Source organism: Anthonomus grandis, chromosome 3 (assembly GCF_022605725.1).
Source record: "Anthonomus grandis grandis chromosome 3, icAntGran1.3, whole genome shotgun sequence".
NCBI classification, from domain to species: domain Eukaryota; kingdom Metazoa; phylum Arthropoda; class Insecta; order Coleoptera; family Curculionidae; genus Anthonomus; species Anthonomus grandis.
Genome location: NC_065548.1, coordinates 15,113,882 through 15,131,734, shown reverse-complemented (window position 1 = coordinate 15,131,734; position 17,853 = coordinate 15,113,882). Strand labels below are relative to the sequence as shown.

The 17,853-nt window shown below is 32.6% G+C and overlaps 1 protein-coding gene across 6 annotated transcripts in view; it reads right to left on the bottom strand.

Annotated features, from left to right (window-relative positions):
- Positions 1 to 17,853, bottom strand: part of LOC126734349 (guanine nucleotide-releasing factor 2) — a 103,060-nt gene that overhangs the window by 49,745 nt on the left and 35,462 nt on the right. For 5 of the 6 annotated variants that reach the window (XM_050437935.1, XM_050437934.1, XM_050437932.1 and 2 more), the window contains exons 2-7: positions 5,240 to 5,371; positions 3,879 to 4,059; positions 3,661 to 3,822; positions 3,504 to 3,606; positions 3,326 to 3,449; positions 3,134 to 3,260 (exon numbers count right to left, since the gene is read on the bottom strand). In XM_050437935.1, the coding sequence (XP_050293892.1) occupies positions 3,134 to 3,260; positions 3,326 to 3,449; positions 3,504 to 3,606; positions 3,661 to 3,822; positions 3,879 to 4,059; positions 5,240 to 5,371 (829 nt within the window). Of the gene's footprint in view, positions 1 to 3,133; positions 3,261 to 3,325; positions 3,450 to 3,503; positions 3,607 to 3,660; positions 3,823 to 3,878; positions 4,060 to 5,239; positions 5,372 to 9,989; positions 10,136 to 17,853 lie in introns of those variants that run through there. The other variant, XM_050437937.1, reaches the window with a different exon arrangement.

Below are 17,853 nucleotides of genomic sequence, written 5' to 3'. Positions count from 1 at the left end.
GCCAAATATACGAAATGTGTAAAATGAACGTTTGGTGTTATTTGACTAGTAACATTATTAAGCAGAGTACTACAATACACAGCCTTTTGTAAACTGACCTCCATTTTTTTTATATTGGTATTATGACAGTGCGTAGTTGTAGACTAGTGCAGGAAATATCTTTAATTAAAAAATTCAAATTTCGCATATTCGTAGGTTTGACATTATACCAAGGACAGGGATCTATAAGCTTTAATTTATTAGGAGCCGGCCCCGGCAGCGCGGTGGGTATATACCTGCCTAGCAGTCGTGTGACCCTGGGTTCGAGTCCCAGACTCGGCATGGTCGTTTGTGATGCCCGATTTAGTTTAAATACTAAAAAATTATATAGAGGCTTTTCGTGACTAAATGTGCTCAGCACAAGGTAATAAATGAATTTAAAAAAAAAAAATTTATTAGGACAATTAAGCAATTAACCAGTTTAAAACTAGTTTGCTAATATTCTCCTGAATATTTTTATTTTTAATATATGGAAAAAATTACTTTAATTTCTTCCTATAGGCATAATATTTCTGACCTACTGCTTTATTGATTTAACTGTTTTGTTTAGATCTCATGTTATATTTTAATGGTTTTTGTTTATTTTAGCAACTGGAAGGTAAAGTTACTCCTATGTCTAAGTTGACAGGTAATACAGGAACATTTTGTAAAAATGCTAAACATACCGTTTCCCCTAAATTAATGCAAAGATTTCGATCACGATAAGATCGACTAAGCAATGAATTTTACTAAGGCAATAAATAAAAAGTTATCGATTTGATTTGAATGGTGAACTGTCTGCTACAACAGTCTATCTAGAGCAATTGCATCATTAGTGGATTTATTTTTTTTTGGAAACCATATTGATTGCTACATACGAGTATAAATTTATGTAAATCGGAGAAATGCATTAGTCTACTATCAAGACTTCTTTAAAGACCTGATTCCTTATCAAATATTTTCTTGCTGCCACAAGTAATAAAAAATGGCTTAGAAATATTTATAAATTGATAATACTCCAAATAAACTGCCTTTGACTACTGTTATTCTGAACTATGAATGAAAATTATTATCGCTACAATAAAGGTTATCTTTTATGGAATCTACATGACTACTAGTTACAAGAATGTCAAGGTTTTAATTTGAAAGTCAAAAAAATGAATAATTGTACAGAATTGGACATAGAAACTATAAGGAAAAACCACTAAATATTTCTATAATAATTGCAAAATATAAATTAATTTATTACTAAGATACGTAATATTTTTTAGGCAGTGCGGCTCTTAATTGTTCTCCTCCCCCCTCTTATCTTTTGAATGCGTTTATATAAAAATTTGAAACTTTGGAACACATCATTAGCAACCTAATTACTACTTTTTGGTCCCTAGCTCATTTCGCAAAAATTAAAATTAAATAAAACGATTTTAATCAAAATTGATTTTATTGATTGTAATTAAATTTTAATTTGAAAGTGCAATATAAATGTGCAAATAAGCTTCAGTTTACTTTAGTATTTGAGTAATAGTGTAAGATACTTCCTGACTATGTCTGACAACGAAGAAATTGCAGAGGGCAACCCTGGGTAGTGGTTATAAATAAATAAATAAACAGTATGAAAATTTTACACGAATGTCACCAACAGACTTTGAATCTTTTCTGCAAAAAATAGGACCACAAGTCGTCAAAAAAAAACCTAACTTTTGGAAGCCAATATCATGTCAAGACAGGTTAGCTTCATCAGCAATTTTCGAACACCCAATTTTAAATATGAAAAAATCGTTTTAAAAATAAGGAATGCTAAAATAAAAAATCACATTTTTAATAAGCCGTCATTTTGAAACGAGTAAAGAAAAAGTAAACCGTCCTTCTGAATCCAACGAGACCATCCGCAAAGTCGTAGCTCTCATATTAGCCGAGATATCGCATTTTTAGAGCACATTTTTTGGCTCAAAAACGAGGTTGAAAAATGACTTTTTTCTGCTCGAATGCCGTCATAACCCAGTGTATTCGTAATGTAGGTGATGAGAGCAAGCCGCTGGCATAGTTAGTCCGATTTCGAAAAAAATCAATTTTTGACGAAAAAATTCGATACGGGAGGGTGTCATCGAAAAATGAAAAATCCTAAACTTTGGAGGTCGATATCTTGGCTTATATGGGCACTATCGGAAAAATCCCAACGGTTTTAACTTAGTTTCGTCCTTCCAAAACCAACGAGACCATCCGCAAAGTAGTCGGAGACATAAAGAATACTTAAATGCTAATCATTAAAATTTGCCTACTAAACTATAGAAAGCTTTACTGGCAAGAAATTCCTTTGTTCTTATAGGTAAGTTTTTTCCAGTATTTAAGTTTTCTTATTTCTAGTGAAAGATTATTAATTAACTTTTTACCTCTATATACAATAGAGCCACGTATAAGTTCAGAGTTAGGAGTTGGTATCCTCAACAGGTAATTTTGTCGAGTGTGATACTGATTACCTAATTTTTTAAAACTAAACAATCTTTTTCCAGAATAAAAAGAGAACACACAGTTAAAATATGAGTCAGGAAATAGAGGGCGACAAGAGTCATGAGGCTTAGAAAACATGAACCCCTGAAGCAGATTTTATATCAAAGGTGGGACTCTATAATCGCAAAATATGGACATCTGGCAATGGAAAAGCTTAGGTTGGTAGCAATAATCTGAAGGGCATAATAGCCAGACGAAACCTTTTTGTATACATTTGCAATATGGTTTTTAAATTTAAGAGATTTGTCTATTAAAAGACCCAAAATTTTACTGCAGGGTGGCACAGTGATGAGCGTATTGTTCAGAAAAATACCATTGGTTTTACAACTAAATAGTTTAATATTAATCTTAAAAACATAAGCTCAATTTGCCAGAAGGCATTTGATTTTGGTTATTAGATTTGTGAAAACAAACATCACTATAAACTTCGGAATAACTAAATAAAAATTACTTGGGCTTAAATCGACAAAAAAAAATTAAAATATACAAAGTTAAAAGGCCTTTAAAACGATGTATCACACGACCTCCCTTTCCATTTAAGATTTTAAGATTTAAGAAAAGTCGCAGATGCGCAAGTTTTTATTAACCTTAGTAAAGGTGTACTTACTGTGGGGGCAAAGGAGGCTTTGGAGGCGGGCTATCCGGGTCTCTCAAAATACTTTCGGTACTATGGCTGTGAGGAATACTAGACGTTTGTGCTAAGATTTCTCTTTCTCTCGGGGTCAATGGGATGTCTGCGATATAAATTAAATTAGTTAAAGAACCAATAGCGCATGAAAAAGTATAATAAAAAATTTACCTGGCAATGAGTTTCGTTGTGACTGACTTTCTAATGTAGTACTGCTCAACGAAGACCTCGGGGTGGTTTTGTAAGACGTCAGCTGTTGACGTTCAATTTTTTCTTGCGCCAGCTCTATTAGGCTCTAAAATATATTTAAAATTAAAGAAAACAATTATATTGTACCTACAACTTGTACCTTGACGGCATCATCCACTTGCTGAACGATTTCATTCACATTTTCGTTCTTTAATTCCGAACTTTGATCGTCTAGTAGCGCATCATCGCATAATTTAATCAGTCTAAAAATCAACGTTTACTTATAAGGAAAATAATAAAAACTATTAAAATATTACCTTGCTACAGCTTGGTAAACTCTATGCGTTGCTGAGGAAATACTACTACTCTTATCATTTTTTACTGATGACCTTATAGACAAGTTGATCGCCCATATTGTTTCTAGAATTATAGTGCCGTTGCCCGGCAGCATTTCTAGTTTGTTTTTTGCTACTACATCTCTAAAAACGTTATGTTCGGATGCAATTATGAACACCATTTCATATCATTAACCTACCGAAAATGTTTCAAGGCTACCGCCGTTTCTTTTTTCCACCCCTCCAGTTCTTGTATAGGCCTTTTGCCGTCCATGTATTTCTCGGCAACCATTGCTGTTGGTTTCGCGTGACTTTTAGGGCTCTGAGCTCTTGTAGTTGATGCACCCGATGAAACAGGACTTCTAATTTGTGAGATCTTCCCTATAAATTTAAAATTATTAGTCTTCAAGTTTAATACTTAATATACTCACTGACAAGAAGTGTTAGAACAAGAAGGAATAATTTTTCAACTTGATATGGTAACAACGACAACGTTTTATCTTTGTTAATGTTTACCATTCTTAAAAATTTATCCCTTAGTTTTTGTGAGGAAAGCATCTTCTGAGAGCGGATTAGTACAGATACATATTTTTAATTATTGCTCGTCCGTTTCCTAGCGTTAAGCATGACAAAATTCGAGGACGTCAAAATTATCACCATTTTAGCGATTTTGACATAGCCTGGAATACATGAAATCAGTTGTCTATCAAGACAACATCAATGCTCGGGAGAAGTTATGGGAAAAAATCCAGAATGTAGCAGAATAATTTCGAGACAACAACATATTGTTTAATATCAGGCAGTCTTTCAATAAACGGATAGCTAGGTGTATTGAAGTTAACGGAGGCCACTTTGACCATTTGTTCTTTAAAGATAAAACAATTGAAATTTCCTTTGCTGCTGATATTAGCTTCTTATATTATATGATATTAGCTAGTTTCGTTCTTGTTCCAAATTGTTCTATGTAATCACATTATAACAAGTAAAATTTATTTTGTAATAAATTATGGTATTCAACACATATTTTACAATTAAATTAAGATATCATGTCTTTACAAAACACATGACTATGCTCGACACCCCTTATTTCCACAATATTTATTCATTGAACAAAAAAAAATTTAAGCATTGAAAATTCAAAACTTAATTATCTCAAAAACGGTGGCTCTGAGCGACTTGACAAAGATATACCTTTCTTAAGTAATATTGATGGAAATCTTAAGATTTCCATGAAATACCCATATACACTAAGCTACAAAAAAGTTGTACACGTTTTTATCCACTCGGAGTGCACGCTCTAAGGTTTCCACATAAATTACCATTGAATTCGAATTTCTCGACACCAAAAACCCTCTATTACCAAATTTTGCGCCGATGTTTGTATGAATTATTAATAAATAATGAAAATAAAATAAAAAGTTTAACGTCCTATATCTTGGTTATTATCGATTTTCGGACTCGACAAATGTGGTCAAATCGAAATATTTTCAACCAAAGAATATGCGGTTGCTCAATGTCCACTAAGTTATGGAATACCCTGTATATTTAATTTTTTAGTTACCTAAAAAGTCATCCTTAAAAGACCGCGCCCTTCTGGCAAGTTTATTGCTGCTTTTGAATGAAGGCTTGTGTCCCCCAGGGCCAGGGCCCGCAAGTGGGGACGCGTTTGGGGTTTGAGGAGAGGCTTCAGTCTCTGAAATATAGACAACAAATTAAATTAATTCGATTAATAAAACAAATCAATATCAGTAAACGAATTAGCAATTTCATAAGTACAAGTGTTTCATTAAAGTGAACTCAAAACAATCCTGATAATAGCTCGAGTGGCAAGCTCGGGAGCTGCTGGTGATGAATTCGACATTAATCGAGAACGTGAAGTAGAATTTTTGTTTACATTGGATTGATTTATGAAATGACTATATACATAGATTTTTAAATAAGAAAAAACTATTCTAGATGTATATCTTTATTTCCCAACATAGCATGTGTAAAACGAGAATCATCGAGTTCCTCGACGAAAGGCATAAGCCGATTCATTGCCACGGTGGAAAAACAGCTAATTCTTCACCAATTAGGGATGTTTTTTCTTAATTTGATCGTAAACGCTGCATCTTCCATTCATTCGGAACAGTTTAGTGCCATCTGGTGCCATTTTCTTCTTGCTATATCTCTCTTATATGGTCAATACATCGTTTTTGTGGACGACCAGCACTTCTTTTATGTTGCCTTGGATGCCACTGTACTATACGTCTTATCCATCTGTTATTGTCATGCGTCGTCGCCAACATTTCGTTCTTCCTTCGTATTGCTGATTAAAACTATGTCGACGTCGAATTGTTAAGACATCGACCATCCACGAGCAGGTTCTTTTTGTGCCAACCTAGTCTTCTGGCATTGGAGGACGTATTCCTCCAATGCAAGGGTAAATAACTTAAAGGATATTGTGTCTCTTGTCAGACGCCTCTGCTAATTGGTACTCGATTGGTTGTTACATCTTCTAGCACTTTAACTGTGATGGTCGCCTCTTTGTATATGTTTTAAAGTATATTAGTGTACCTTGGAGCATTATTCAAACCTCGGATTATTGCCCAAAGCTCAACAAAATGAGTTCCTTCGCTGCTTCGGTTCTCAGAGTGTTTTGATCGGTAGAAGTAACCACTCGCGTACGTTTCGAACGTGATGATGAGACAAATCGTGCTGATATATAGCTGAAAATGTCCGCTTTTGAATATGCATGTAAACTTGACAACAGAGAATTGATGAATATGTTTATAAACAAAACACTCCCCAAATTTGTTGTTTACTAATTCTAGCCTTTCAATGTTCTAAGATCAGAGTATAACAGTTTCTATAGTTTCATATCAAAATAGTTATAAGTAATTTTCTCATTAAGTGAACCGTTCTTAAGATAACCTCACTTAAAGCATTGGTTAGTCCAAGGCAGTCGGCTTGGTCCAGCCAACTTCATTTTTTTTAAATATCCCGGTCATATGCCGACTCCATTTTTTAATGTTATGTCGGTTTTAGATACAGAGGGCACTCTTATAGATCAGACTATTTCCTACAAGAATAGTAGAAAAAGTTTTTATCATTTAAAGCATAATCTTACACCGGATTGTCACTCAGGCTTTCGACATAATTACAGCACAACAACATCTTTGGTCAATATTTTGGACGACATTCGGAATGATTAAAGAAGAAGGCAATAGTACCTGCATGCTTCTTTTGGACTTTAGCAAGGCTTTCGATCCTCTAAACCACGAAATATTGTCAGCTAAATTACATTATTTAGGAGTACCTCAAGGTTCGGTGCTTTCCCCGAAATTGTTTACTATTTGTGTTTCCGATGTGGCAAAATGCTTAAAACAACTTGCAGATAATTTGCAACTACAGATTCCTTTTAATTTACATAACGTGCTAGAAACACAAAAGAAACTTAATTCAGACCTTAAGAACATACATATGAATTTGCAGCTAATCAATAGAAAGAATAATCCTATTCCAATAGTAGAAAGAGCAAAGAACCTAGGGTTGCGAAGTTCTACAATGGTCTGTCTTTTAAAACACACATGAAGAATAAAATAATCGCATCTTTTATTATTCGTGTAAATGAAGCCATGGTGGATCACTAAGCCGCAATGGATGTTTGACTAAATTATGTGGTATCAAGCCTTCATTTATTCGCGCAATCGACAGAATTATTTGGTGTGGAAACATGAAGTCACGGAACATTAGGAAAATTTCCAGGATATGACATACGCGATTTGTAAAGCGAAGAATCAGTAAAAATGAAAACTTAGTCGATTGAGCTTTGGTTGGAAATGAAAGTATTGGATCACATAGATTACAAAAAAAAATTCTTTACCATTATTGTACTAAGAGCGTTTACTGCTGATACTGATACTTGGCCAACAACCTACTAGACTATATAAAATAAGCTTTGAAATTTCTAACTCAATAACCGCCATGTATACGTCAGGTCGGATATTTCTGGGAGTACCCTCGTATTATCCCATTTAAGCCAGTACATTGTTGGTGCCTCGTTAACATGTCACGATTAGCAATTACAAAAAAGTCTATAACTGCAAGATATTCAATTTTGAGCCAAAAAAGAGCTGCAAAGGATCTTGAAGGGAATTGGACTCCTGGATTGGAATTAAGCAATACATCAGGCCGTCTTCATAAAAACTTGGACTGAATTTAAATTCAACATAAGAAAATGAAGTCAGGAAGTTGAAGATGCGCTCGAAATTTAATTCGGGAGTAAGTTAAAGCATTATCACATTGTTTCCGAATTCATTCAAATACTGATAAAATTGTTGCTATTTCATTACTACTAAAGCAAGGTTAGATTTTAGACACTATCCAATTATGTTGTAAATATATTGCTTTTATTGTAAAAAGATCAAGAAAAAATGGATTTAATTAGAGCGTTTATTTGCTGACGAGCTCAAACAACCATAATGTTAGACTAATAAATAGTAGCCCGTTGGAATATGTTATAAAAAAAAGAATAAAATAAAACAGAACTAATAATTTTAATTAATTTTAAATTAAATTAAAAAAAACGCAAATATACCAAAATATACAATGACCTACCACTGATTAAAGTGGAATACTCTTAATATTTTTATTGTCATGAGTTCACTATCTATCTAGCATTTTTAAGGCATTTTACGAAATCAACAATTTCCTAAAATTACGACAAATTTCCCATAAACACACGACATAAACACACATTGTAATGTAATAAATCAGGACCTAGTGACGCTACAGATCTATTTGGAATGCAAACAAATCTGTCTACATGCTTGTAGCTTTAGCGATTCCTTAATCTTTGCGTTATTTAAAGATCCATTAGGAATGTGTTTTAAGAAGCCTACGTTTTTCTCAAGATCGTTCCCATGTCTTTTTTCGACAATTTAACGTTGCAAAAAGGCCACTGACACAGGAAACCAAAAACGATTTTTCGCCTGTGAGGCAACCGATTTGCATATACAAGCCTAAATACGGCACCATGGTACAGGCATCACTACGTAATAATTATTGTTTAAATCACCAACACTAATAATTTATATGACGGAATGTTAATGTTACTGGGTACGTGTCGAGATAATCATTCAGCCATTTGTTTAACAACGTTTTATAGACGACAACATTACTATTTTTGGATGGAAGTCTGTTATAATAAATGCGTTGTTTGTTATGGTATATTATGTATTACGCGTTATTTTTACATACAATAATAATGCCTCTTCAGATTAATTGAAGAAGCCGGGAAGTAGATATATTTAAGTATTGGTAACTAATGGATTAAGCAAGTTATTAATGTGTTAATGTTAGCATAAAAATAGGTGACTGGCAACAATTATCTGCCATTTTTTAACTATTTTTTTATTTTATTTATTTTACCATAAGGTATATTCATGCGAAACATCGGCAATTTAAATAGATGTACTAGAAGAATTATTGGATGGTTCAAAGAAAACACTCTCCTGATGCATGTCGTTTAGTAAATGAAGAGAACTAAGGGTTGGATTGGCTTCCGATATTTTGGCAATACGATATTTTTTTAATACATTGAGAGATAATTTAAAGATATTGCAAACTTCTGCCTTAAACCATTCGACAAGTTTTTCCAGGGAAAATAGACATCTGCATAAGATATGACAGATGCATCTAGAATATTCAATTCTGTTAGTGAATTTATGTATGTGATAAATAATAAAGAGCCCAATAGTGTTTCCTGAGAAATACCCATGAGGCATACCAATATCAATATTATATATTTTATATTCCAATTACAAACAATAATAGAGCTACGGCTAGAAAGGTTAAGCGAGTTTATTTAAGACTTGTTAAACTTAATTCTAGATTGCATCATTTTTTTTTTAATTTAATTCAAGTTCGTAAATCGACCACTTATTGTGTTTAAGAAACTCACTCAATTCAATGTTTATCTTTATTCTCATGCTAATGACGAACACTTTGCGTGTATAAAAACCAGAAAATAAGTTGGTTTTCAAATGTAAATATAAATTCCTGTGGTAAAGTGAATCGAGTTTTTAGATTAACTTTGTTACAAAGTATTGAGTTAACCGCAGAAATGGATAACCATAAAAATACACAGGGTGCGCCAAAATAAAGTTGTCTATTGTTAACTCAAATAGATAATATACATATACAATAGTGGAAAACTGTATCAAAACTTTCAATATCATTCGTATTATTTGATTTTAAATTTGTGAGTAGCCTTTTAAATATTGATAAAATGGAGGAACGCCAGTAATGCACCATATTTCTGTGCTTACCAGTTTAAGAATAATATTTGATCTTGATTTTTTGATTGGGTTCTTGAAATGAAAGCTACTTTGGTCGCTGCAACTGGTTTTTACTTTTTAATTTATACAACTTATCGAAGAGAGAAATCAGGGCCTGTTGACACACCCCGTTGGTTCTGTCACTGCCCGTCATTTACAGCCGATCCAACGCTGCCATGTCTAACAACTAAATCTAATACTAACTGAACGTATGAATAAAACCAAATTCTAACTAGATAAAAAAAGTATTAAACTAACTAACAGAACATTAGAAATAGATATCGCAAAAGACAATTCTAACATTTGCATTGATGTGCCGTTGCAATATAAATTTTAATAGGGAAATATCCAAAATATACGTCCAAGATAGCAAAAGATTGATTTGGTAAGAAAAGCATAGTTGTACTGAAAGGGGCAATGCCAATCCCTAATATTTATTATTTGATTATATCTAAAGAAAGAATAATGAAACAACAAATAGGAAAAAAGATGGCTGCTTTTAATACTGCGGTAAAATTTATTATCGCAGTAATAAAAAAACATCCTGTATAGAAACTGCTTCTCTTAATTTTAAAAAGCTAAAATAAAGCTAAAGCTTGCTACTTGCAAGGCCATACTATACAAGGTTTTAAAAGTTAAGTCGGCACATTTGCTAACTTCATTATTATTGATGCTACAAAATCGGTTAAATAAACAAACTATAATTTTTTCCTCTGATCACGATAGTGAAAATTAAATAAAAACCGAATGCGTTCTCGAGTTGCGTCAAATAAAATTGGATTTATTTTAATGGGACACTCAGTATGCAAAATGCTCAATCGATAGTAAATTTAATTCTAAACCAAAGTTGCTATATGACCTTTCACTCTAAAATCAAAAATCACTAAGAAATTTACAGTTTTTTAAAAATTTAAAGGTGTTTCTGATTTCATATTTGTACATGAAAATTTAGTGATATAAACTCCTGGACAAAATTATCGCACCAACGTCAAGAAAATGTAAATAAAAATAAATATCAGTTAAAACAGTTATATATCTTTTCTCATACAAAAGCAGAACTGGACAAGACCTATGTTTATGCTCTATTTTGGTATTCAAGGTCAAATTTATCTGAACATTTAAATTCCTTATTTTGCATTTTTCGTTACATATGTACCTAAAGCGAACAGTTTCAGTAGTAACTGTTGTAAAACATAAACCGTCCTTTTTATTGAGTATGGAGAGAGCGGCACGTCATCTAACTGAAAATGAAGCGGTGCAAGCAGTAATTTTAGTTGGAGAAGGTCGAAGTTACCGTTATGTGGCTGGCATTTTAGGCGTGAATCACACAACAGTTATACGAGCTGTGCAGCGGTTTCGGGAGACTGGAACCCACACAAGAAGACCAGGACAAGGACGACATAGAGTTACCTCTCAAAGAGATGACAATTTCTTGCGCCTCATGTTCTAAGAAACAGAACATCTACCAGCCGTAGCTTAAATGATTTGATTAGGGAAGTACGCCATGTCAATATTTCAGATCGTACAGTTGGAAGACGCCTCCATGAAGCGAATCTAAATAACAGAAGACCCGCAACTGGACCACTCCTCACCAGACAACACCGTGTTAGTCGTTTAAGATTTGCAAGATAATACTCGGGATGGAATATAAATGACTGGAGGCGCGTTTTGTTTGTCAGACGAGACGAGAATTGCATTGCGATCACCAGACGGCCGTTCTAGAGTCTGGAGAAGAGAGGGTGAACGATTTGCCCAAGCATGAATATCTCCAAGGGAGCCATTTGGTGGAGGAAGTTTTATGTTCTGGGGAGGCATCGCCTACGATGCCTGTACGGAGTTAGTGCCCATACCTAGACCAGCTCTTAATGCACGTAGGTATGTGTTGGAGGTCCTTGAAGAACATGTAGTTCCATTTGCGCCATTCATAGGAGTGGATTTCTTACTTATGCATGATAATGCTCGCCCTCACGTGGCTGTAGATGTTATTGAATACATTAATGATGTGGTAATTACCACTTTAGACTGGCCGCCCCGTAGCCCCGACTTGAATCCTATAGAACATGCCTGGGACATGTTAAAACGGCGCATTTGGCAAAGAAATCCTCCTCCCCGAACATTAGCTGAATTGGAACATGCTGCTCGTGAGTGGGAAAACATTCCGCAGGAAAGTTTTCAAAATTTGATACGAGGAATGCCGCGAAGACTTGAAGCGGTCATTGCAGCTAGAGGTGGCAATACACGATATTGAGAATTCATTATTGTTTTTCTTGGGTCTATTTTTTTATTTTTGTATCAAAATTGAAGTTAGTGAAAATCGATGTTTTTTCCTTGTACTGAATTTAGTTACTTAAATCTCGTTTTGTTAAATAGAATATAATTTTTTTTGGCAATAAATAATGCATAGTTAAGAATGTTTATTTATTAATTTTTTTTTATCTTTCTTAAAAAAAAATCTCTGAAAATCAAGTGGTGCGATAATTTTGTCCAGGAGTGTATATTTATAAATGTCATAAAGAAAATTGGCCATTTGAAGTTTCGTGAATAAATAACTTAAAGTTTGTGTTTTTTGAAGAAAAGATGCCTTTCAGGCAATAAGAAAAATGTGATATGATAGAATGTATCAAAAAACTAGTCATCGAGTTCGTAATCGTTATAGTGTTTTATTTTCCATGCATTCCAGACCGAAGTTAAGATCAAAAGATATATTTAAAAAAAAACTAGAACCAAGAAACAATTCATAATATAAGAAGCAACTGAAATTGATTTCTTAGCTTACTTTGAAGCTCCTCCCGATAATTCATTTAATGATTTGATGCAAGGAAGTGGGTTATGTTTGGGAGCCATTCACAGCATTCAAAAAAAAACATAAGTTTGTGCCCTATAGGTACAGATCTACACAGACAGTTGTGCCAGAAGATCAAGAAAGACGCAGTTTTGTCAATGGTTTACTTATCAAGTCAGGCTTAATGTTAATTTTTGGCGCTTAATTCTTTGGAGCGATGAATCAAATTCCTCCAACAGGAGCATGTTTAATAGGAAAAACACCCACCATTGGAGTCAAGAAAATCCGGTGAACCTCCATCCCTGTAATCCACAGAGATACTTTAATGTGAATGTTTGGTGTGATTTAATCGGCTCAAGAGTCGTAGGTACTGTATTTTATCAAATTTAAATTTAATTAAACTACTTCCAACAAGATGCAGTCCCTGCCCATAATATTTGCCAGATTGATACTCAAGTACACGACTTTTTGATTACCGGTTTTTATCAAGGACCTATCCATATGCCTCCTCGATCACCTGACATAACGCCTATGGACTTTTTCTTTTGGGGCTATTTACAGGATGTGAATAAGAGGCCGTATGATAATCTTGAAGATATTCAGCCAAGCATAATTGATGCAATGAATAATATTGATAGAAGTGTTTACGAGCGGGCTCAAAAATGATTAGAGCAAGAGATGTATTAATAAAGTTAAATAAACGATACTGTTTTTCCATACTGGATGAACAACTGATGATTTTGAAAAATCATCAGTTGCTTTGTAATTTTTGATTTTAAGGTGAAAGGTCATATGACAACATTTGCTTAAAATTCAATTTACTATTGGTTGAGAATTTTGCATACTAGGTGTTCGATTAACCAAAAAAAAACTTTTTGACATAACTCGCAAACGCAAAATAATTACGCTCTCTGGCTTTGGACCTTTAAACATAATTTAAACAAAACAAAACATTTTTTTAAAGCTTTGGATAAAGTTCCCAAGATAAGCAACCGTATAATACCACTGTATTAAATTATTATTGCCATTAATTTTCTATGGATTAAATTAGGGAAATTCTGGTAAATAGAAAAGTGCATGCATTATTCATTTAAATTCATAAGTCTAAAATTACTCCTCATAATGTTAATAATAATGTCTTCCATTTGCTTTCAAACTGTAAACTAATTAACCACTGAGAGGATATCAACAAAAAAAATTCAATTATTAATGGTCATTAAGTTATTTTTAAGTCGACTATTTTAGGATATTATTTTAGCTTATGAGTCATTCGAGGTTAAAGACTAAATTTTTTGATAGTTAATTAATTTACAAGAATACTGAACTAAATATGTAAATGATGGGTAGTAGTGAAAGAAAAAAATATTTTTAGGGCCTTATATTCGCGACTATAAGAAAGTCTTTTATTTAAAAAAAAGCTTGGTTCTGGATGACTTTTATTTTTGAATCCTGTAAAAATAACACATCACATGGGAAAGTTAAGGGGGGAAACTTATAAATATCTTAATAAAATACTAGGGGAAGGACTGTTTATTTACGACCCTACTGTTTACTCGTTCACTTCATTAAATCTTAAAACAGTATATTATAGGTAAAGAGGCGAAAGGAGGTAATTTCAAACCAACTCATAAAGGAAAAGAAGAAAGGTTAGATTGTGGGCATTCTATTTTTCTAACCTAGGATCTATAGCCAGTTGCGAATTTACTGGATAAGAATCGACAGATTTTTTGCTTCAACTTTCAATGCACGTGTTAAAAAAATAAATTGTATGATGTATTAAGGAATATTGATACTATTGACCAAAGATGCTTTGAAAGAAAATCACGTAGAAAATTCATAACCAACCCACCCCAAACCATTATTTTGAAAACACAATATTCTGTAATCATAGTTCTCCAAAACCATATCCCTTAGTACTGATAAGTTATTAAACACAACTTTTACTTAAAGTCACTAATCAAATATGTTTGACTCAGTTTTATCATTATAAAGTTTACTATATTACTTGCTTTTAAATTTCATATGCATTGGTATTACTCATATTGCAGGTTGAGACATCATTAGAATGCGTGACATTTTTCCAGAAATATATATCGATGATGATCATTTGAGAAAATACTAAAGACCGCCTAAGATGAAGGTACTTTTGAAAGTACCTTTGAAAATTATTAATAAGTGTAAATACACTGAGAGGTAAAATTAATGCCATTACTATATTTTTAAAAACATTTTGTATTTAATATTAGAAAAACCAGAAAATTTAAAAAAAATAATAAACTTTAGTTAAAAAGAATTAAAAACGGTTATTTCCTCCTCTATTTTGAATAACACGCACGGCAGCGATTATTCATCGTTAAAATTAAGGTCCCGCTCTCGTTTTGATCCAAATTAATCGATTTTTGGACAATATCTCCAGTAAGTCCATTCAAAGTGTCAGAAAGGTTAGGAAGTTCGTAAAAACAGCGGCAAATCATGTCCCAAATGAGCAACAGGCGGCCTAGCATTATACAAATACAAATGAAGAAACAAAAATTCTCACCAATGTAAGGACCAAATGGTATCACATATTCTTGCCAGATCCTTCCCAAAACATAACTGACTATCCACCAAATAATTTGGTGTTTTTGAACTTACGTTAAGTATATATTTCGTTTGGCCTTCGATAAGCTCTTGTACGTCTATCTAGTTGTACAGACAAAATCTGGTTTCATATGACATAAGAGCTATTTCCCCAGTTTTCATCAGCCCAATCGATGTGTTCTCTAACAAAATTTAACCCTGCTCTACAATGCTCTGGGGTCAAAGCTGGTCCTTTCGCTGGTATTCTTGGTCTCAGATCAGATTCAGGTAGGCGTCGACCAACAGTATTAGTTGAAATTCTGAGTTAATTTGCTTTCTGTAGCTGTCTCTGCAGCAATCTTCCTCCCACAAACTGTTCAAAAAAAGCAGACAGTATTAAAAAATGGTTCAACTCTTCTAAAGCTCCGTTTCTCTTTCAGTAAAATGACTGAGCACACCCTTAGGTGGTAAAATTTCTTGATTGGTGTTCCATGATATACACTATACTTTACTGGACCTCACCATGTCAATTTGCAGTGCAGGTGATACATTTTATCAATAAAATTTACAAACAAAAAGAGGTATGTAAATTTATATATGATCTGAGTTTCAACAAAATAACAATAAGATAAACGGACTTCAATAAAAAAGCACCTGTATATATTTAGAATGTGTGTACCTACTATGGCGCTTTATAATAAGAATATTTTAATTTTTATCTAAATTTCCAAAAATTACTTAGTGGTGCGTTATTTTTGATGGCCATCTACTAAATTCTCTTCAAGCTTTATAAATTTGGATCAATTTTTTTATTTATTCACAAATGTTAAAATATACATATTACAGTAAAAAGTTTTAAATATCAGCTTCTATCACAGATATAGTGGAAACTGCTACTTTTGCTTTCTTAATATTTGCTATTACAAAGCAAATAACTATATATAAGAATTTCACCAATCAACGAACGATCTTTCAGTAATGAGAATTGATTATTGCCTATAATTATTTAATTGTGTACCTAATATGAATTATTCGTATTTAAATAAATTGTATGCTAAAAATACTCTAAATTCATTTATTATAAACATATAGTGCGAATCTCTAACTTGGAACAAGTTCACTGAATCAAAGGTGTTCTATTTTTCGGAAATATCCTCGGACACGTCGATTAATATTTTAAATTGCCTTTATTTTAATGTAAAAAAATTTAAACAGGGTGTCTCAAGTGTGAGATATTGCGTCATTAACGTCGACAACTCTATTTTTTAATGACTATTATTAAAAGTTTTAAGAAGTTACACATGCGCACCAAATTTCAATTTTTTCTTCCTTATCTTTTACAAGATATTTAACAGACATTATCTAATTCGAAAAATGAATTTCATTAAATATTTTTTCTTTTATAAATGCTTGGAATGTCAGGTATGATAATACATACAAACCTGACATTGACATTATGATAACAAACAAGTTATAAAAAAAATAAGGCGAGTATCGATCTATATCGCATTCGATTCATATTTGTGCGACCAACTGTTATAGTTGTGTCACAGTTTGTTTTTCGCCGTTTGTAAAAATGCCGTACTCAACTGAGTGTAGGCTAATTTCTAGCAAAGTAATTAGAAATTTTCAACACAAGTTGCAGTTCCGTTTAGGGTATTGTCAGTTAGTAAATAGACAACATTTTGAATACTTTAAAGGAAGACTTGAAGAGATTGTATTGAATAAATTTTTTGAATTAGATAAGGTTTGTTTATTATCTTTTAAAAAACAAGAAATTAAAAAGTTGCCATTTAAAAAAAGAATTGATGACATCATATCCCACATTTGAGACACCTTGCATAAAAATTATTTACAATAAAATAAAGGAAATTTAAAATACTAATCGACCTGTCCGAGCATATTTTCGAAAAAAGAACACCTTTGATTTAGTAAGTTAATTACAAATTAGAGAATTTCACTGTATAAATAAATTAGATAGGTTAACACTATAGTGATTTTACTCAAGAGGATTTCCGTAACCTCAGGTTACTATTTTTATTACTATAATGTTAGTTGGAACCAGACCAATAAATAACTATTTATTATTCCATAATTATTATTTATTGGCCAAAGTCCAATTAACATTACTAATACGACTAGTGAGAGGAGTTTTTTTAAAATATATACAGGGTGTTCAATTTGCCATGTGTGACTATTGGTATTTCAGAAACTATAGGAGATACAAGGGCGGTTAAATTAGAAAAAAGTTGCCAACTTTAATGGTTATTCTAAATTATTTTACAACGTTGCAAAATGTTTATTAGTTCGTGAATTACAAGGTGATTTATAAAAAACGTCAAATTTTATTAAAATTATTATTTCCCAAACAGTCGATTTTAGAAACTTACTTTGAATTACAAAATTTTATAATTTTTTGTGCTCTACAGAACTTTAATTTTAATATTTTTTTTATGACGTTTGGTATCTTGGCACTGGCCATTAACTTCTTTTTTTTAAATACGGACCTGCATT